The 21703-nt window shown below is 40.3% G+C and overlaps 1 protein-coding gene across 8 annotated transcripts in view; it reads left to right on the plus strand.

Annotated features, from left to right (window-relative positions):
• The window catches only part of LOC105476873 (golgi SNAP receptor complex member 1), a 56321-nt gene extending 36182 nt beyond the window's left edge, over positions 1 to 20139 (plus strand). For 3 of the 8 annotated variants that reach the window (XM_011733161.3, XM_011733169.2, XM_024791380.2), the window contains exons 7-9: positions 1548 to 1577; positions 10936 to 11018; positions 13246 to 15183. In XM_011733161.3, the coding sequence (XP_011731463.1) occupies positions 1548 to 1577; positions 10936 to 11018; positions 13246 to 13370 (238 nt within the window). In that variant the 3' untranslated portion in view covers positions 13371 to 15183. The other 5 variants (XM_024791377.2, XM_024791378.2, XM_071082627.1 and 2 more) reach the window with 5 other exon arrangements.
• Positions 20140 to 21703: the final 1564 nt, after the last annotated feature.

The raw sequence follows: 21703 nt of genomic DNA on the forward strand, positions 1-21703 counted from the left end.
GGCCTCCCAAAGCTCTGAGATTACAGGCGTGTGCCACTGCACCCGGCTGGTATTTATGACTTTTTAAAACTCGTTTGTTCCCTAATATATGCAGTAATTTAGATGACCTAGTCCACTACTTTATAATGAAACCTTGACTTACTGCTTTGTAGCATGAACTTAGAAATTATTTTGGAAATAAGTAGTTGGAAAAATACATGCAAATATTTATTTGAGTGCCTACTGTGTACCTTACTCTATGCCGAGTGGATACAGATGTCTGGAAGTTTGTTTTCCTACTTCTGCTGTAAAGCGAGCCCTTCACCAAACTTTACCTATTCATTTATCTCTAAAATGGCTTTGTTTGTTTCTTTCTTTCCAATGTGTGCTGCATAAAGGGAAACAATTTACAGATGAAAGGTGTATTTGGTATCTTTATTAATATTCTTGAATTCTAAAGTCTGAAATTTGTTTTAGTTTCAAAAAAAAAAAAACCTGTTTCCCAAAAAAGAAATAAACATTAAGGTGTAAATATTTACTATTTACAGACATCAGAATTATATTTGCCTATCCTATCTCAACAAGTTGGTTCTAATTCTTAAGTTCTGAATAGATGATAGTGACAACTTTGAGCTATTTAAAAAGAAAGTTCATTTCTTTATGCTGTCATTAAAACTGTTCCAACTTTATCAGGTATCTATGTGGAAAAAATCAATTTAAGCTAGCAAAAGTAAGATAGAAATTATTTGTTTGGAGTTTTTTTGAGACAGAGTCTCGTTCTATGGCCCAGGCTGGAGTGCAGTGGCACGATGGTCTCGGCTCACTGCAACCTATGCCTCCCAGGTTCAAGCAGTTCTTGTGCCTCAGCCTATTGAATAGCTGGGACTACAGGCACACATTAGCATACCCAGCTAATTTTTGTATTTTTGATGGAGACAAGGTTTCACCATGTTGGCCAGGCTGGTCTCGAACTCCTGCCCTCAAATGATCCACCTGCACTGGCCTCCCAAAGTGCTGGAATTACCGGCATGAGCCGCCATGCCTGCTCATAAGATGGAAATTATATATATTGTATGCGAATGAAATTAAATTTATTTCAAAGTCCAGGCCAGCCACGGTGGCTCACATCTGTAATATCAGCCCTTTGGGAGGCCGAGTTGGGCAGATTACCTGAGGTCAGGAGTTTGAGACCAGCCTGGCCAACGTGGTGAAACCCCAATCTCTACTACAAATACAAAAATTAGCCAGGCATGGTGGCAGGCGCCGGTAATCCCAGCTACTTGGGAGGCTGAGGCAGGAGAATTACTTGAACCCAGGAGGCGGAGGTTGCAGTGAGTTGAGATTACACCACTGCATTCCAGCCCAGGCAACAGAGTGAGACTCTGTCTTTAAAAAAAAAAAAAAAAAAAAAAATTAGAGTCCAGAATTTTCCCCAGATGCTTTCAAAAAGCTAGACATTCGGTATACATAAATGACTAAAAAGTTTATCTATAGATGTAGAAAAATTAATACAGGTTTTAAGTGTTCATTTAGTAAATTCAGAATTTGAATTTTCTTTTTATTTGCAGCTCAGATCGTCTGATAGAAGAGACAATAAGGTAGGAATAAGTTTTTGTTTTGCTTTGTTGGTTTTTGTTTGTTTGCACATAAGTTTAATGAACAGTGTTACAGCTGTTTTAGAATTAAAGAAAAAACATTTTAATGAACAGATCAGAGTTAAAGTTCATTTATCCTCCTTAAAGATGAAATTTTTACTGTGTCCTTCCCTTGTAAGAGATGTTTGACACCCAAGTATATTTCTATAGTTACTTTAAGTTGTTTTGCTTAAGTTAATTTTTCCAATTAATTTATATTTAATATTTTCAATCTCAATCTTTTTATTCTCACTTTTTAAAGGAAAGCGATTTTAAGCATAATTTGATAAATAATTTTATGCCATTCATATAGACTTTTCTGTTATAGCACCTGCAAAAAATCTGCAGTAATAGTTCATAGTATCTGTAATAACATTGAACTAGTTTCTTGCTTAAGTTAAGGGACATTTATTTGTTGTTTTGAACTACTTAGCTTTCTAGGTTTGATGAATTTTAAAATATCTATTTTATGACAGTAAAAAAGAGCATTAACTAGATACAGTCTCTGTGCTCTAGAATTCACCAATATGTAAAGCATTGGTTTTCAGGAAAGGTAAATCAAAGTACATGACAATAACAAATGTGTGTGTGTGTGTGTATGTGTGTGTGTGTGTGTGTATATATGTGTGTGTGTGTGTGTATATATATATATATATATATTTTTTTTTTTTTTTTTTTTTAAGATAGAGTTTCACTCTTGTTGCCCAGGCTGGAATGCAGTGGTGCCATCTCGGCTCACTGCATCCTTCGCTTCCCAGGTTCAAGTGATTCTCCTGCCTCAGGCTCCTGAGTAGCTGGGATTTCAGGTGTGTGCCACCATGCCTGGCTAATTTTTTGTAGTTTTAGTAGTGACAGGGTTTCATCATGTTGGCCAGTCTGGTCTCGAACTCCTGACCTCAGGTGATCTGCCCACCTTGGCCTCCTAAAGTGCAGGGATTACAGGTGTGAGCCGCCGCACCCAGCCACAATTGTATTCTGACCACGGATATTGGGCCTGTGCTAAAAGTACTTTGCCTGCATTATTTTATTTAATTTTCTCAATAACCCATTAGATAGACACGAATCATTAGGAACTATTTCCAAAACAAAAAAGAAATTAAGTAATTAGTCTTTGGTCACATGACTAGTAAATAGTATTAAGGATTCAGATCCGTCAGTCTTAGTCTAACTCTAGAAACAGAGCTCTATCTAAACCACTGCTATATTTACCACATTGTAGAAAGAATACAAGGTTTCGGGTCTGATTTGGCTTGGAACCTGCCTGTGCTGTTTATTAGATCTTAGATCTCTGTTCTTTAGATAATTTACTTTAACTTCTTGGAACTTTCATTTTCTTATCTGTTTAAAAATACAGTATTGATGATAATACTTACCTGTAAGACCGTTAAGGATAATGTGAAGAAAATGCCTGATCTAATACTAGGTAATTTGTAAATGGTAACTATATTATTAATACCACTCCTTTCTTTTTTAGCTTTTTATTTTGATATCATTTCAGATTTCAGAAAAATTTCAATAGTGAAAAGAAGTCCTATATACCCTTTACCCAACTTCTACAAAGTTTAAGATGCATTGATCCTCTTTACTCCTAAGTATTTTTCATTTTCCTAAATATCTGTTTCTTTTGTATGGCTTCATGGATTCTTTATTCAATGGATTAGAATATTTTCCATCATTAATAATCTTAATACATTATAATCTTTTATAACAATAAGCCATTATTGTGTCTTGAATTTTTGTTTAAATTGTATGTGCTGAGCCTTCCACTTGAAGAAAGTTTTCACAGAATTGCCTAATGTTGACTGAAGTATCTTCCTTGTAACTTTTTCCTTTTCATCAGCACGTGAGATCTGATCACATTTTGCCAGGAATTATTTACTTAAAGTTTCCCAATAATCCTTTTTCTTTTTTTCTTTATTTCCCTTTCTTTCTGCCTTCTCTTCTAGGGCCAGGCTGCCTTAATTAAGCTTCCACTTCAGCACTGGCCTATTTAAGGGCTGATAATACGAGTATAAAACTTGGGGTACCTCATAGGACAAAAAAGAAAGGGAACAATTGAGAACCATTGAATTGTTACCATTATTTTGCTAGTTAAAAAACATGTTATTAGAAGGTCTTTTATTTCAATATTTTCCCTTGCTTCAAAATGTGATAGGCATTACAAGAAAAGTTTCACTGAGTATAAAGCTAGTTATGATTTCTTATGAAGAATGTAAAATTTGTGTCAAGTAATATTTTTGCATAGTCCATATGGAAAAATTCACCTTTTCCTTTTAGAGATACATTTTAAAACTATGTGAGTAACTGAATATAGACTTTGACAACAAGTTATTGAAAAGAGCTAGCATTTTTAATATTTATATATTTATTTCTAACCTTTAAATGTATGACTTGTATTATCTGTTGTTGAAAAAAACGTGACTGAGTTCAGTTCACAGAATAGGTAAGAGGTAAGAAAGTTGAAGTTCCCATAAGCATATCAATGATTTATCATTTTAAAAGCATTATATATTATTTAGAGCTTATATTTTGCTTCTAAGTATTTGACCCTTGAAATAACAGCCTAGATTTCGTTCTGCTTGACTGTAAGTCATGAAATGAGATGGGAAAGTATGTCTAGATATACTTTGTGGTACTGGAAATCATGCTTCTTCAACAAGTTAACATAATGTATAGTGATGATATCTATTCCCAAAGGAATACAAAGTCCTTTGCAGAAATTATTTTTTAACCTCTGTCCACTTATGAGTCAAAGTATACAGGAAATGGTGATAGTTCCAGTTTAAAAAACAGAAGCAGGCCCAGCATGGTGGCCCACGCCTATAATCCTAACACTTTGGGAGGCTGAGGCGGGAGGACTGCTTGAGGCCAGAAACTCGAGATCAGCCGGAGCAACATAGCGAGACCCCATCTTTACAAAGTTGTTTTTAAAAAGCCAGGCATGGTGGTGCACATCTGTAAGCCAGCCACTTGGGAGGCTGAGGCAGGAGGAGCACTTGCATGCATGAGGTCAAGGCTGCCGTGATGGTGCTACTGCAGCCCCGCCTGCATGGCACAGTGAGACCCTGTCTCAAAAAAATAATAATATATAATAACAAACAGAGGCATATATCATTCAAAGATTGATATATGGGCCAGTGTAGGTTTGAAAGCTGTTACTTTATACAAGACTATAGTATCTACTTGTAATACCTTATAAATTTTTTTACAAAACAACCACATTTTCAGTGTATCATATTTTGTCATAATCTCTCAAACTGAAAAATTATGAATAAGAACTAAATGATGCAAAGGAAGTTGTTTGTTAAGCTCTTTTGTGTTCCTTTCATTTGGGGATCAAAAATTCAGTGTATTGTGCGGTTGACATTGCTCCCTCCTTCTGCTCTAATCTTGACTGGTGATTCTCTACACCTCCAACATTGCTATGGTCCTAGATGTCCTTCCTCCATTATCCTAAAATAATTTCCTCTATTGGATTACCTACTTCTTGGGATTCGTGCCTCCACTTTCTTACTTTATTCCCTTATTATGCTGAACCATGTCCTTAGTAACTTCCTGAGAAAGAACAGGAGGTAAATTGTTTTGGACTGCCCACATCCAAAATGTCTTTATTCTGCTCATATTCTTGATTCATTATTTAACTTAACCAAGATAGAATTCTGAGTTGGAAATAATTTTGAAATTTTTAAAGGCATTGTTTCCAGAATTGCTTCTAAAGTCCAGGCTGGACACAGTGGCATGCATCTTTTCCAGTCCAATGCTCTGGGCATTGAGTGAACTCTTACAATTTGGAAACTCATCTTCAGTTCTTGGAAATTGTCTTACGTTCTTTATCATTTCTTCACTCTTCTTTCTCTGTTGTTTCATTCGAAAAAATATTAAAAAGGTTAAGTGTTGAGCCTTGTGAATTGATCCTTTCTTACCTTTTCTCTGTTTTCTATTGATCTTTTTGTTTAACATTCTGGGAGATTTACTGAATTTCTCCTTCCAATTCTTCTATTACATTTTTATATCAGCTCTTCATTTAATTTACATGAGCTCTTTCCTGAGAGACAGATACACACATTTATGTGTATGTGTTGTGGATGTAATAATCTTTTATCTCTCTGAAAACATTAAATATAATTTTATTTTAGAGTTTCTTGAGCTTCGTTTATTGCCCCTGTTTGCTCAGCCTCACTTTTCTGTTTGCTGGGTGGTTTTATTTGAACTCTGTCTTTTATGTTATCTCCTCACACATCTGGTGAGTATTGGCTGTTCCTTCATATTTAAGGGTGTGACTCCAAAAGAGGATGAGCTTCCAATCACTCATTGCTATTACCCAGACTGGAGTGCAGTGGCATGATCATGGCTCACTGCAGCCTTGACCTCCTGGGCTCAAGCAATCCTCCCACCTTAGCATTCTGAATAGCCAGGACTACTGGCACACACCACCATGCCCAGCAATTTTTTTTTTTTATTTTTTATTTTTCTGTAGATATGGTGTTTCTCCATGTAGTGAAAAGAATGTGTGTTGGGAAGCTCATCCTGTGAGCACAGGATGGTGACCCTTGTTGAGTGTTAGGCCTCACCATGCATGATTAGGCGGACCTGGCTGTTTCACTGGGGACCTCAAATTGCTAGACCTTTATGTCTCTTCTCCTGGGCTAGGTCTTCTGCTGGACTGGGGACAGCCACCTAGCTGCATGGATTAGGGAAGGCAATTGTGGGGTATGGCAGCTCGTTGTGCAAATTTCTACAAATCTTTTTTTTTTCATGAGACGGTGGCTTGCTCTGTGGACCAGGCTGGAGTGTAGTGGCGCGATCTCCGCTCACTGCAAGCTCCGCCTCCCAGGTTCACGCCATTCTCCTGCTTCAGCCTCCCAAGTAGCTGGGACTACAGGCGCCCGCCACTACACTTGGCTAATTTTTTGTATTTTTTAGTAGAGATGGGGTTTCACCGTGTTAGCCAGGATGGTCTCAATCTGCTGACCTTGTGATCCACCCGCCTCGGCCTCTCAAAGTGCTGGGATTACAGGCGTGAGCCACCGTGCCCGGCCCAAATCTCCATTTTTAACCCTACTCCACAGTTCTTCCCTCAGAGAGACTGATCCCTTCAATTCTTGACCTTTTCCAAGATCTGTGGAAAACTTTTTAAAATCATTGCTTGACTCGTAATTTTATTGAGGTGAATCACAGTGGTGGATTTGGAGCTGCTAATGTGTTTTTTTTTTTGTTTGTTTGTATGTTTGTTTTGGTTTTACCCAATTACATTTCTTTATTCTGAAATGTCATTTAAAAAGACCAGACCATAATATTTCCACATGAACAGATATTTTTCTGGAATAGGCCTAAAAGTATTGGGAAGATGGGATTGTCAGCATTAGAACACATGGGAAATCAGGACCCCGGAAGAACTGTAATATTCTCTAGGACTTTTCATTTTCTAAATTTGCAGAGATACTGCCTGTGATTTCAGTTGAAAGTGATCCAAATCCTAGTATGTCCATATTAATTGTGTGTGTGTGTGTGTGTGTGTGTGTGTGTAGCTTCAAATGTTATTTAACATTTCTTAAGTGGAATTTTTCTAATGTTCTTTTCCTTTTTCTTTTTTTTTTTTTTTTTTTTTTGAGACGGAGTCTCGCTCTGGCCCAGGCTGGAGTGCCTATTAGACACTTGTATATTGTATATTATAAAAGTATAGTGTTCTTATTGTAACAACTTAAATAATACTAAAATGGATAAAGAAAAAGTCAGTCTCCTGGTAGTACCCCTCCATTCTTAACCCCTGAAGCAATTTGCATTAACTGACAGTTGTGTAACTTTCTGATACCTTTTCACTGTCATACAAACATCTCCAAAGATGTTTGTTTCTGAAAATATTAGAGGATTCATATTCTATACATTCTGTGGCTTGCTTTAATCACTCAATATATTATAAACATCCCTTCAAGTTAATAGAAATACTACTGTTTGTTTTGTTTTGTTTGAGACCGAGTCTGCGCTGTCACCCAAGCTGGAGTGCAGTGTCACGATCTCGGCTCACTACAACCTCCGTCTCCTGAGCTTCAAGTGATTCTCCACCCTCAACCTCCCAGTAGCTGGGATTACAGGCACTCACCACCATGCCTGACTAATTTTTGTATTTTTAGTAGAGACAACGTTTCACTATGTTAGCCAGGCTGGTCTTGGACTCCTTGGCCTCAAGTTATCCACCTGCCTCAGCTTCCCAAAGTGCTGGGATTACAGGCATGAGCCACTGCACCTGGCCCTAACTAATTTTTTTAAATAACTAAATACTGTATAATCACTGCCTGTGATTTCAGTTGAAAGTGATCTAAATCCTAGCATGTCCATGTTAATTGTGTGTGTGTGTGTGTGTGTGTGTGTGTGTGTGTGTGTGTGTGTACCTTCACTTGTTATTAACATTTCTTAATCTCTCAGATAGGATTTTTCTAATATTCTTTTCATTTTTATTAGACATTTATACATTATCAAAGTACATTTGTATATTATCAAAATACTCTTATCGTAACAACTTAAATAATACTAAAATGGATAAAGGAAAAGTCAGTCTCCTGGTAGTACCCCTCCATTCTTAACCTCTGAAGTAACTTGTGTTAAGTGACAGTTATGTATCTTACACAACATACCGTTTGAATGTTCCTTCCAATTTTGGGGGATTTTTTGGGGGAGGTCTTTTTGCTGCTGTTGTTCGTTTTTTACTATTCCAAAAGTTTTTCAATAAATATTCTTTTACAGATTGAATGTCGCTTATCCAAAATACTTGGGATCAGAAGTCTTGGGGATTTCTGATTTTCAGATTAGGGATGCTCAACCTGTGTATATCTCCTTACCCAATTTTGTTTCTCTTTTGCCATCTCAAATCTTGCAGTTCAAGTTTTGATTCATGTGTCATTTGTTTAGAATACTACCTCTAGGATTTCCCTTCAGTAAGATGCATGGTGGTTTACTCTGTGAGACCTCACCTGGCCAAAAATGTGTTCACTCAGCTCCCAGATAGGTCCAGCTATGAGAGCCTCTTAAGCAGTGTCATACCAGGTAGTGATGCATCCATCACTGGGCAAAGCCCAGCAGCTCTTCCCCTTAGGGGCTGGGCATCACACAAGCTACAAGACTCTCGGCTCTCTGCTTGTCATCTTTGTGGCTGCATGTAGCAGTCCTTTCCCAGCTGCAGTGCCTGGGAGCAGTTTCACTGCAACCCCTGTATGTGCAGATCCATTGTCTTCCACTGTCTGGGTTCCTCAGGAAGTAATGAAGCCCTAGGTCTTTGCCTCAAGCTTGAAGAAAAATCTAAGCTTCCCTGCTGTCAGTTCCCTGGTTCTCTCTTCACTTGAGAGAGTATAGCCTTCCACCTGGCTTTCTTCCCTGGAGATCTCAAGGGAACTTGGGGCCTCAGATGGACCCTCCCCAGTGTGTCTGCTTTTGTTCTTGTGCTACTCTATGGAGGAAATGGGCCAAAGGTCAAGTCAGGAACTTATACTCTCACCATCATCTTCCCCAAATCTCAATCTCTTGATTTTTTTAAAAAAATTTTTCAAAATTGCTCAATCGCATTTCATTTTCTGTTGCTATTTATAATGTCAACATGCAAAGCACTCTCTGTGTGTTACATATCAAAGTGGATACTGACCCTGCCCTCTATGACTCTAATGTCCAGAGAGATAAGACTATGGGAAATGAATAATCCTGGAAGTGATAGCAAAATGATATTAATTTAGGGCCAGGCTTGGTGGCTTACACCTATAACTCCAGCACTTTGGTAGACGGAGGTAGGAGGATAGCTTGAGCCCAGGAGTTTTGAGACCAGTGTGGGCAACATAGGGAGACCCTATCTCTACAGATAATTTAAAAATTAAAAAAAAAAAAATTAGCCAGCCATGATGGCACATGCCTGTAGTCCCAGCTACTCAGGAGGCTGAGGTGGGAGGATTTCTTGAGCCCAGGAAGTCAAGGCTGCAGTAGCCACAATCACACCACTGGGCTCCAGTCTAGGTGACAGAGCAGGACCCTGTCTGCCCCCCGCCACCCCCAAAAAGGATATTAACTCAAGTATCTTTTAAACAGGACATCAAGATAGTCACATGGAAGAGACTGTGTTCTACAAAAAGTGACTTTTTCTTTTCTCTTAATCTTTTCTATTTTTTGAGACAGGGTCTTGCTCCGTTATTCAGGCTAGAGTGCCGTGGCTCCATCACAGCTTGCTCTAGCCTCCCCCTCCTGGGCTCAATTGATCCTCTCACCTCAGCCTCCCGAGTAGCTGGGACTACAGGCACACACCACCATGTCTAGCTAATTTTTGTATTTTGGTAGAGATGGGATTTCACCACATTGCCCAGGATGGTCTCGAACTTTTGGGCTCAAGTGATCCTCCCACCTCGGTCTCCCAAAGTGCTGGGATTACAGACATGAGCCACCACACCCAGCTGTTTTAGCCACGTTTAATGAATCGGTGACCTTTGTCAGCCATCTTGGAAACTCAGCATAATGTTGCATGCATGCCTAGTTGGTTCTCAAGTAGAATTTTGGAACATAATCTCTTCATAAATTAAGGGCTGGTTGTATATGCATATTTTATGATATTTTATATTTCTTTTCTATTTTTATAATTCCCTTTCAACAGTTTTTCCTGATTAAAGATATTTTAGTAGCTGGTCTCTTTTTTTAAATTCTTTTTTTTTTTTTTTTTTTTTTGAGACGGAGTCTCGCTCTGTTGCCCAGGCTGGAGTGCAGTGGCCGGATCTCAGCTCACTGCAAGCTCCGCCTCCCGGGTTCACGCCATTCTCCGGCCTCAGCCTCCCGAGTAGCTGGGACTACAGGCGCCTGCCACCTCACCCGGCTAGTTTTTTGTATTTCTTAGTAGAGACGGGGTTTCACCGTGTTATCCAGGATGGTCTCGATCTCCTGACCTCGTGATCCACCCGTCTCGGCCTCCCAAAGTGCTGGGATTACAGGCTTGAGCCACCGCGCCCGGCCTCTTTTTAAATTCTTTTTAAACTTTTTAAAGTTTTTAAACTTTAAATTTTAAGAAGCGTTTGTAATATGTGATTTGTCTGTTTATGTCTTATCTTGTTTGTTATTTTGAAGCAAACATAGGAAGTGGCCTACTGCCTTGTATAAAAAGATACCAGAAGAGTGGAGTCATTTGGAAAAAGCACAGTGGGAAAGTGGCTTGGGAAGTGATTTTTTTCCCCTTATTTTCTGGCACAGTGCTTTCTAAGATGATGTTGTTCACTGTAGTTTTCTTTCACTTTTAAGGGCATGATGGTTCCAGGCAGGATAATCTTAAATGGTCATTTGTCATCTCTTTTTCCCCTTGCAGCATTGCTATGGCAACAAAAGAAAATATGACTTCACAGAGAGGAGTGTTGAAGTCAATTCACAGCAAAATGAACACTTTGGCCAGTATCCTTTTTAAATGTTCGCAGTTTCTGTGTTTTGAGGGTAGAGGGGAGAAGTGTCTGTGTGTGCTTTTTATAGGGGGCAGGTCGCCATCACTCAGTAGCAGTAGAGCCTATCAGTAATTGCATAATATGAATATACTGTGCATTCCTACTTTGTGAAAGTTTATGCTCTTTAGTACTGTTCCTAAAAGACTGCACCTCAGAAGTTTCTTACTACTAGATGTAGAAGAAAAAAATTACAAATGTGAATTTAAAAATTATTCACCAAATTCTTTCACATTTTAGAAAGCTTTTAAATTCATGTTAGAACTCCACACTATACATTTTTCTTACCTAAACATGATAAATTATATGCCTTTTCTTTGTTATTTTTCCCATTTAGAGATAAGTCAGTGGCAGATGCTTGGAACGGGGAAGGAAGGAGACAGCCACCCGTGCAGATGAGCTGTAGCTACTGATAGAGTTTGTACAGGCTGAATTCTGGGATACATTCTCCACTTGTTTGTTGTAACCTCTACTTTAACATGTTTCAGTTTTCCATTTTAAATAGGATTATTACTACTTCCCAGAAACCCACTAGGGAACCAGAAAAGCCTGACACTCTGAGTCATTTGATTCAGCGAACCTCTGAAAAGACAAGCCTTCTAGGCAAAAAAAGCTTTCCTTCCCAACTGCCAAAGGGGAAGGTACCTAGAATTTTCAAAAGCTGAGTATCTTGTAGTCCTAGATAATTTAAGGTCACTTTTAGTTTGATATGTCTTTGCCTAAGGAAAAGACTATCCTGATGTGTGCCATTATTCTCCAGTCTGCTGTTAATTTTGTTCTTCCCTTGTCACCCTAAGTATAAAACCACATGTCCAAAATCACATTTTAGATAGGGCTATAAAATTTACAGAGTGCTGTTATAGACATTATCTCATTCTACTAAACTATGAACTCGATTGCCAGCCAGAGCAAAAGCTAATTAGTGAATATAAGAGTTTGTATTTAGTGAAACTTTTGAAACTTTGGAATAGAAGTGTGAGTCAGATAGCTGGTGATTTAAAACACTAAAGCCTTTCTCAATTGTTCATTAGAATTTACCACCAGTCTTCTTTGTGACCTCTTCTCTGCTACTCTGTACGCATCTCTCCCATAAGTTCTTTCTCTCTTTTTTTTTTTTTTGAGACAGAGTCTCACCCTGTTACCCATCCAGGCTGAGTACAATGGCACGATCTCAGCTCACTGCGATCTCCAACCTCCCAGGTTCATGCAGTCCTCCTGCCTCAGCCTTCCGAGTAGCTGGGACTACAGACGTGTGCCACCACGCCTGGCTAATTTTTGTATATTTTGTAGGGATGGGGTTTCACCATGTTGCCCAGGCAAGTCTCAAACTCCTAGGCTCAAGCAATCGTTCAGCCTCGGCCTCCCAAAGTGCTGTGATTATAGGTGTGAGCCACCTTGCCCAGCCCAACACTAAGTTCTCTTAAGACAAAGTAGTATACCGGAACCTAGCATAGCACCTCATACAAATTAGTCACACAGGAATTTCACAGTTATTCCAAAAGAATGTGTGTTCAAAAAAAAAAAAATCAAACAAAATGGGTGTGGGTTAGTCAGGGCTAAAGTTTAGTTCACTTTCCTCCTGTATCTGCCTTCTGCTGCGAAGTAACTTTGAAAATGTTAATAATTCACCAGTGTCTGATTATATAGACCCTAGGGTTGGTTCCCACGAATTGCCTGAATCCAAGGCAGGAAAGGATCAGGTATCTTCAAACTCTCAGGCAGAACTCCCCAGTCTCCTAAGAGAAGAGGAAAAAAGAGACAGAGAATGAAAATGAGGAAAGGGAGGGAAATGGATGGTGGTGGCGATGGGAGCTGGCTCTACCTGTGCCTCCCTGCCAGAGCTCCTCCATTCCTGGCCACGCTGGCTCCCACCCTGTCCTGCAGCCTGGCAGTAAACCCTCAGTGCTTGGGAACTGTTATCATCCTTTTCTTCTCCCTCTCTGTTATTATTCTTATTTGTGTTACACACAAGACTGGGAGATATGTATTGATTAGGGGCCTTGAGCCGCAGCACATTCCCAGTTTGGGCAAGTGCATCTGCTAAAGATTCCCTTGGTATGAGTTTCTTCCCCTATGCCTTTCATCACTGTTTCTAGACACTGCTGATCTCTATTTTTGTGATTCCTGCGACTTTTGCCGGAGAGGCTTCTTCCAAATATGACCTTAATAAAGATTTCCCAAAGATCGTTTTCCTGCTGTAAACAGCCTGATCCAGAGGATCAACCTGAGGAAGCGGCGGGACTCGCTCATCCTAGGGGGTGTTATTGGGATCTGTACCATCCTGTTGCTGCTGTATGCGTTCCATTGATGGGACATCTGCAGGGACTCTTGACAACCACCACTTTCACGCCCTGGTCTGGAATAAGGAAACGTCTGAGGGAGAAGTTGACTGTCTTGATAATTAGCCTGACCAGCAGGATGAATGCAAGGCTGACAGTGAGGGACTCTGTGACATGGTCAGGTTGAGCTGAAGCCACAGTTTTTCTGTGCTGTCTTTTCTAACACATTTTTCTGTTTTTAATTAAAAAACACCAAAAAGGTTTTCAGTTGCTTTTGTCTCCTAGGAGGCAAGTAAACCAATCAACAGAGTTTTCTGTGTTTCCGTGATAGTGTTGAAGCCTGATGACAAGCCGAGTCTTACAGCTGGGCTCTTTAGAAAACCAGGTTTCTACATCCAAAGACTGCTTTTCTTTTAGCCACCAGATTGGATTGTGAATAAAAATAACTCTTGTCCTCTTATTTTACACTCATAATGAGAAATCGCAAGTTCTTTCTCGATAATCTGTGCTATAGATTTCTACTCTGTCTCCTCAACTCTGTTGATATTTAAGGAAAATTCTGTTTTTCATAGATTCTTTGAGATGCTGTTGGACCAACTTCAGCACGTTTGAGGTTGTCTGAAATGGAGATCACTGTAAAACTGTCTTTTTTTTTTCTTTTAAATTACAAGTACACTGGGGTTAATTGTATTGCTGGAAAAACATCAAGAATGACAGTCTCGTATTTAAGGCACCAGTCATTGTTTCCATTTTTAAAAAATTCTTCCCTTGGATTAATATTTTCTACTGAAAAGAAGTGAAATCTCAGTTCCACTAGGATAAAAGAAACGAATCGCCAGTGTCCGTCAGTGCCCCCACTGCTCCTCATCATACCAGCAGTGACACTGGTAACTGAGGAAGGGAACTGCTCAGTTTCTAATGTGATCTATTCAAAAAGCCACATATAAAAAGGCATTGAGGGCTCACTGTCCAGAGAATTCCATTTGTAAATGCTCCACAATGTATGGGCAAAAGTTTAAGGACTACTGCCTGATGTACCAGGAGTCCCGTGTTCTGTGAAAATCTGTTCATTCCAAATCTGGTAAGCATTTCCAAACATCTAGAGAATGGTTTCACCGTTGAGGGTGCATGTGGCAGAATCTGTGTGTCTCTGCACCTGTGTTCTGTTACCATCCCTGGACAGTGACAGATTTTAAACCAGCCACCAGAATTATTTTTGAGTTAACCATTTTTTAGTTTCTGTAAATTCATGACTTGTCTTACTGAACTACAACCTGGTTTGTAGACTTCCAGCATCTACACTGCTGCTCTTCACCATTGGAATTCACTGTGGTATTCATAGTATTGGCTTCAGTCCGAGCCACAGGGAATAAAAGGATATCAGCATGTAGTTCTCAGCTACATCATGGTATATAGATGCTGTTATTCAGGTGAACTTGCTCATGGGTGGACTAACACCTGGTTTGGTACAGAGACTGAGAAGTTTTTCATTTTGGTGTCAAAGTTTTGTTACATTATGGGTGTGAAGGGCATTTGATATATTTTTCTTAACTATGGGGTTTATTTTTCTAAATATGGGATGATTGACTGTTCATCGATTCAGGGTACCCTTAAAAGAAAAGTTTTCCCATTGTGAACCTTAAAGGATCAGGGAAGTAAGTTCATTGATTAAATTCTCTGTTGGGAGAACAAAACTTTTCTCCCCTGACACTTTATTATCTTTGATTTTTCAAAGGGCCTTGATTGGTGGTTGTGTCTCGGTTAGAATTTATGGGACTTTGCTATGTAGTTGACATTTATAAAATCTGAAGTATCATAAATAAAGTTATTTATTTAATTATACTACCAGTCTTTTTTACTGGTCTGATTCTTTGTTGCATTCATTAAAGCTGATTGTGTGAGAGTGAACTGGGACACAAGCTAGTCTAGCTCACTGCAGCCAAGCAAACAAACCAGGTTGATGGCTGATGGGCCTTTCCATTAGGGTTTTGCTTATGTGAAGTAATGGAATTAAGTTGGTTATTTTCTTTTTAAAAATAAACCGGTTCTTCCAAGGAAGTTAAAGGCTTGGTGTAGATGTTGGTGTCAGATAGGTCTGACTAACCTCCCCATGCAGCAGCCCATAGTGAGATGACCAAGGGCCACATGTAGACAGCTAGGCCAGTGCTTTTTCCTCGTAGGGTTTCTTTGCAGAAAGAAACCTCCAGCAAGGGAAGAGAGGTGTGTGTCCACAGGAAGGGGCTCCATGTGGATCCCATGAAGGGATTTGAGCTCTTTTAGCTCCATGTCATTTAACTCTTTTGTTGAACCACCTTGGCTTTCTCTCCTTTTTTGCTGTCCTCCTGATGGACCAGTTGCCAGATTCAGAGGCTAACAGTTAGTTACTTGTTAATGCTAGTCTCAGCCAGGAGGTCAGAAGGAATTTTTTACTTCTGGATCCATATGTTGCCTCTTAGGGGAAGTTATGCCCCCTCAACTATTGTCTTACTATAATGAATCTTTCCTTTTTGATCCTTTTAAGTAACCACTCAAAACTTTTCATTTCACTGAAAAAATAGGAAAAACCGTGACAATAGGGCTGGGTGCAGTGACTCACGCCTGTAATCTTAGCACTTTGGGAGGCCAAGGCAGGCGGATCGTTTGAGGCCAGGAGTTTGAGACCAGCCTGGTCAACATAGCAAGACTCTGTCTCTACAAAAAAAATTAAAAGATTAGCCTGGCATGATGGGGAGTGCCTGTGTCCTAGCTCACAGCTACTGAGGCTGAGGCCAGAGGATCACTTGAGCCCAGGAGCTCAAGCCTTCAGTGAGCCATGATTGCACCACTGCACTCCAGCCTGGATGACAGAGTAAGACCCTGTTTCAGAAAAGAAAAAAGACATGGCAATGAAAAGGCAGGAAATTCCAAAAGACGTATTTCTGACATTTTGTTTTAATGTGTACTGATGACTCTAGTAAAAATGTTTAATGAATTCACCACTCAAGTTCAAACTCAGATCCAAGTGCTTTAGCTCATCTATCCTGGCAATCTCTACATTCTTGTCAATTCTTATTAATGATGCTGGAGGACTCCCTGTAATCTGCATTGCTCACCTTTTCTCTCTCTCATTTTAGAAAGGGGCTTTCCTTCTCTATGATTCTCCTGTCTTTTTCTGTACTGCCTGGTACTCAGATCAGGCATGAAAGAAAATGGAGACAGGTGATGAGAGGAGATACCACGAGGGCAAAATCCTTATACCCGGAACCAAATAATACTTTAGCTCTTTCATACTGAGTGTGAATACATCCGAATAGTAAAAGATACTGAGCCTTTCGATGCAGTGGCTCTTGGCCTCTATGGAATTCAGGCACCTTGGGTTTGCATTCCCACTATTAATTTTCTGTTTCACTGTTAGTGATCTCAACCTGATGAAAATGACTTTAAAAAACTGGACTAGCCTTTTGGTTTCTGATACCTCATTTGACCATTTGTCAGGTACGATTTTTGGAAATGGATTGAGTTTTCTAACTTGGAAGATTTAAGTTGTTGGGAATAACTGGCCATGTCTAGTGTTACAGTGAATTTTATGGCAAATGTAACTAAAGAACAAATGGATTCTGCTCAGAAAGTTAGAATCATTGTGTTCCACTCTCCTGTTAGGTTAAGGGTTGTTTACCCTGGTCTCCAAAAAGATGCAGAACTTTTCATCACGGTCTTAATAAACTAATCTTGTTTCTTCCTTTATAAACCTGCGTACTCTTAGGTTTTGTAGGCAAAAAGAAACTGAGGGAGGAGCAAGTAAATTTTGAGGAGTTTAGTGGATAAGAAGCCCAAAGCTGAACCATGCATGGTCTTGAGGGATCTTTCTCATTTTCTCTGTACCTGAGAGCTCACTTTAATATCAAAGTGTTTGCATCCATTCCCACCCTGTTAGCTCTTAAGGAGGAGGAAAATCAATTCCAACTAGACTTTCCTGTGATGGAAGATGTTTCCTCTTGAAAAAATGCCAATACAGATTTTTAAAACCTATTATTTTCCAAATGCACTTTGTAAGTTTTTGCTTTTAAAATAGCTTCTTGGAACCAATTTTATTGTATTTGTACTTAATTTTTGTTCTCATCTAAATGTGCATTTTCTGACTGTATAGAAGAAGCTTTGGTATGTAATTTAATAATAAATTAGAAATCTAAATGATTGCATTTGTGGTTGTTTATATTGAAACAGTAACCATCAAGGTAGTTTGGGGATAGAGATTATGATATCTTTGGTGTTGATAAGTGTTTCTCATGATGTCCTGAAACCCAGGATGAAATAATACAGGTGCTGAAAAGCTGTCACGTGTCATTCAGAAACCATCATATGAACAGTCCACTAGTATTTTAGCCCTAGAAGTGAAGGGGAATCTCTTATCAACTTGAAACTTCAGGAGGCATGACGGGAATCTAAAATTGTAGAATTTGGCTGGGTGCAGTGGCTCACACCTGTAATCCCAGCAGTTTGAGAGGCCGAGGCAGGAGGATTGCTTGAGACCAGGAGTTCAAGACCAGCCTGGGCAACATAGCAAAGAACTTGTCTCTACAAAAACTAAAATTAGCCATTCATGATGGTGTGCACCTATAGTCCCAGCTACTCGGGAGGCTGAGGTGGGAGGATCATGAGCCCAGGAGGTGAAGGCTGCAGTAAGCAATGATTGTGCCACTGTACTCCAGCCTGGGTGACAGAGACCCTGTCTCAAAAATAAATTAATTTTTAAAAAATAGTATACTGCTGGGCTTTAGTACATTAGTTGTGCAACCAGCACCACTGTCTAATTTTAGAACTTTGCGATTAATCCAGCCAGTGTGTCAATTCCTCCTCTATAAAATGGTGATAAGGATGGCTACCATAATTGTACCCTGATTATATTGTCAGAGTTATGTGAGGAAATGCTCATAAGCATCTCAGCAAAGCCAGGGGTGCAGGACTGACCTGACATAAGAGATATCTTTGGGTTTGTCCTAATAGTGAGAAACCGGGCCTCTTTAGCCTCTTTCGTTCCCTCTTGCTGATGTGGTAGAGGAGAACATTCAAGAGGTGATCAGCAGACATCCTTACCTTTGATAAAGGCAACTAAGAGGGGAAATGTTAAGTTAGGTTCTCTGTAGATAGACAGATGGAACCCAGCAATCAGTTTAACCAGCCTCCAAGCGGCTCTGATGCACACCAAAGGTGGAGAACCACTACTCTTGAGTGTCACCCCCTACAGGTACACACATTCTATTTAGTCATTCCATTCTAGACCGATTGCTTTTATTTTTAGCTGGGAACTGTTACAAATTGTGCTGCTCTGGACATTCTCAAACATGGGTTTTGGGACACACATGTACACTTTTCTGTTGATTATACCTAGGAATAAGATTGTTGGATTGTAGGTGATGCACATACTCAGTTTTAAGATACGTTGTCAAGACAGTTTTCCAAAGCAATTGTGCCAATGCCTATGCCTACCAGTAATGTGTGAATATTCCATTTCCTTCACATCCTCAGCAACACTTAATGATGCCAGTCGAAATTTGCATTTCCCTGATGGCTAATGAAGTTGGGCATTTTTACATACTCACTAGCTATTAGGATATCTTTCTTTATGTAATATCCCTTCAGATGTTTGCATATTGATTAATCGGACTGTCTTTGTCCAGTTAATTTTTCCTTTGTTGGATAAATACATTGCAAATATACTATCCCATTCTGTGACTTGTCGTTTACTTTCTTTCCTCTTTTTTTTTTTTTTTTTGAGACAGAGTCTCACTCTATCACCCAGGCTGGAGTACAGTGGTGTGATCTCGGCTCACTGCAACCTCCGCCTCCCGAATTCAAGCAATTTTTCCTGCTTCAGCCTCCCCAGTAGCTGGGATTACAGGCGTGTGCCACCTCGTCCAGCTAATTTTTTTGTGTTTTCAGCAGAGATTGGTTTTCACCATGTTGGCCAGGCTGGTTTCGAACTCCTGACCTCAAATGATCCGCCTGCCTCAGCCTCCCAAAGTGTTGGGATTACAAGCATGAGCCACTGCACCCAGCCATACTTTCTTTTTTCTTTTTTTTTTTGAGATGGAGTCTTGCTCTGTCACCCAGGCTGGAGTGCAGTGGCGTGATCTCAGCTTACTGCAACCTCTATCTCCTGGGTTCAAGCGATTCTCATGCCTCAGCCTCCCAAGTAGCTGGAATTACAGGTGCGGGCCACCACACCCAGCTGATTTTTGTATTTTTGGTAGAGATGGGATTTTACCATGTTGGTCAGGCTGGTCCCGCCCACCTCAGCTTTCCAAAGTGCTGGGATTACAGGCATGAGCCACCATGCCCTGCCTTATTCTACTTTTTAATGGTGGTTTTGATGAAGTTCTTAATTTTAATGTAACTCAATTTATCCATTTTTTTCCTTCGTGGCTAGTGTTTTTATATCTTGTTAAGGAATCTGCCTGCCTCCAATGCCATGAAGATATTCTCCCAAGTTTTTTGTTTTTTCCTAGAAGCTGTATTATTTTGCTTTTCAATTTAGAGCTATAAATATTCTGCAACTGATTGCTATATATGATTTGAGGCAGGGGTCAAGATTCATTTTTCTATATGGATATGCAGTTGATCCAGCACCATTTGACAAGGTCATCCTTTCTTCACTTCACTGGAGCACCAGCTTTGTCATGAGTGAAGCAATTGTCTAGGTGGGAGTCTTTTTCTGGATGTTTCATTTCTTTTCCATTGGTCTGTTTCTCTACCCTTGAGAAAATACCACTCTATCTTAATTACTGTAATTTTACAATAAGTCCTGATACCAGGTAGTACAGGTCCTGCGGGTTTGTTCTGTTTCCTCAAGGTTGTCTTGGCTATTCTTGGTCTTTTGCATTTTTTTTTTTTTTTTTTTTTTTTTTTTTTTTTTTTGAGACGGAGTCTTGCTCTGTCGCCCAGGCTGGAGTGCAGTGGCCGGATCTCAGCTCACTGCAAGCTCCGCCTCCCGGGTTCGGGCCATTCTCCTGTCTCAGCCTCCTGAGTAGCTGGGACTACAGGCGCCCGCCACCTCGCCCGGCTAGTTTTTTGTATTTTTTAGTAGAGACGGGGTTTCACCGTGTTAGCCAGGATGGTCTCGATCTCCTGACCTAGTGATCCGCCCGTCTCGGCCTCCCAAAGTGCTGGGATTACAGGCTTGAGCCACCGCGCCCGGCCAGTCTTTTGCATTTTTATATAAATTACAGAATTACTTTGTCAGCTTCCAAGAAAAACTTGCCAGATTTTGATTGGTATTATACTAAATATGTAGATCAATTGGAGGAGAATGAACATCATTACAATGTTGACTCTTTCGGTTCATGTCATGATATTTCCCTCCACTTATTTCAGTCCTGTTAATATTTTAGTACTGCTCCACCTGTCTGCCCTCCAGGCTGGTGCTGGCCTCTGGGATGGACGAACTTTGGGTACACTTGGAGAAAGAACTCCAGATGTCACCTCCTACTCTCCATGGTTCTCTCCTTGACTGTGGCAAGGAGAGGTGGTGAAGGGAAGAGACCAAATAGGAATCAGAGGAAGGGAGGCTGCAGTAACCCACTGCACCTTGGTACAGGGTCCTGTGCTGGAGATGATTAAGTATGTAAGGAAAAAATCACAAGGCTGGTTACAGTCATACTGGGTAGCAGACAATGGGATGTAAAGGAGAAAGAAGCCTGGACACTTTGGCAAGAAGAGAGCTTAGTATGTGTGGATTGGACAGGACTGGTCCTAAAACTCCCTTCATCACAAAAAAGCTGCATGCCCCTGGAGAAGATTCCCCTCATTGGGCCTCTTTCCTCACCGTGAAATGAGAGGACTTGGACCTGATGCTCTGGATGCTTCCTTCAGCTCTGCCACTAGAACACTGGTACTGATGGAGGATGATGGCAAGAAGCTAGATTGAGTGTAAGTGTCTTGCCCTTTGCCCTGTCCCTCCAGGTGTAGTCTTTGAACTCTAACCATCCATGCACTCTTCCTTTCCACAGAACAGGTCCCTGTTTCAGGCTAACTTCATCCTGCTGGATGGAATTCCAGCCAATGTGATCCAAAGAGGGAAGCAGTACCAGGCTGCAGCCCTCGTCATGGTGAAGATGGAGCCTTCTGGGAAGCTGCTACCCATGGTCATCCAGGTGAGGGCCCTAGACCTCCCTGCCAACTCTTTGCTCTGTTCATTTTAACCTCTGCTCCCAGGGACCCAGCCTCCTGGCTCTTGGCTCCCAAAGCTACCCCCACTGAGCGGGTCTACCTTGTGTTCAGTCACCCAGTGATTGCTTGCTGTCTTTTCCTGACCTTCCTCACCTGGAACTACCTTCTGAGAGTCATAACGGCATCTCTTTGTTCTCATCCTGAGGCTACTCAACCT

The sequence above is a fragment of the Macaca nemestrina genome, chromosome 17 (assembly GCF_043159975.1).
Source record: "Macaca nemestrina isolate mMacNem1 chromosome 17, mMacNem.hap1, whole genome shotgun sequence".
NCBI classification, from domain to species: domain Eukaryota; kingdom Metazoa; phylum Chordata; class Mammalia; order Primates; family Cercopithecidae; genus Macaca; species Macaca nemestrina.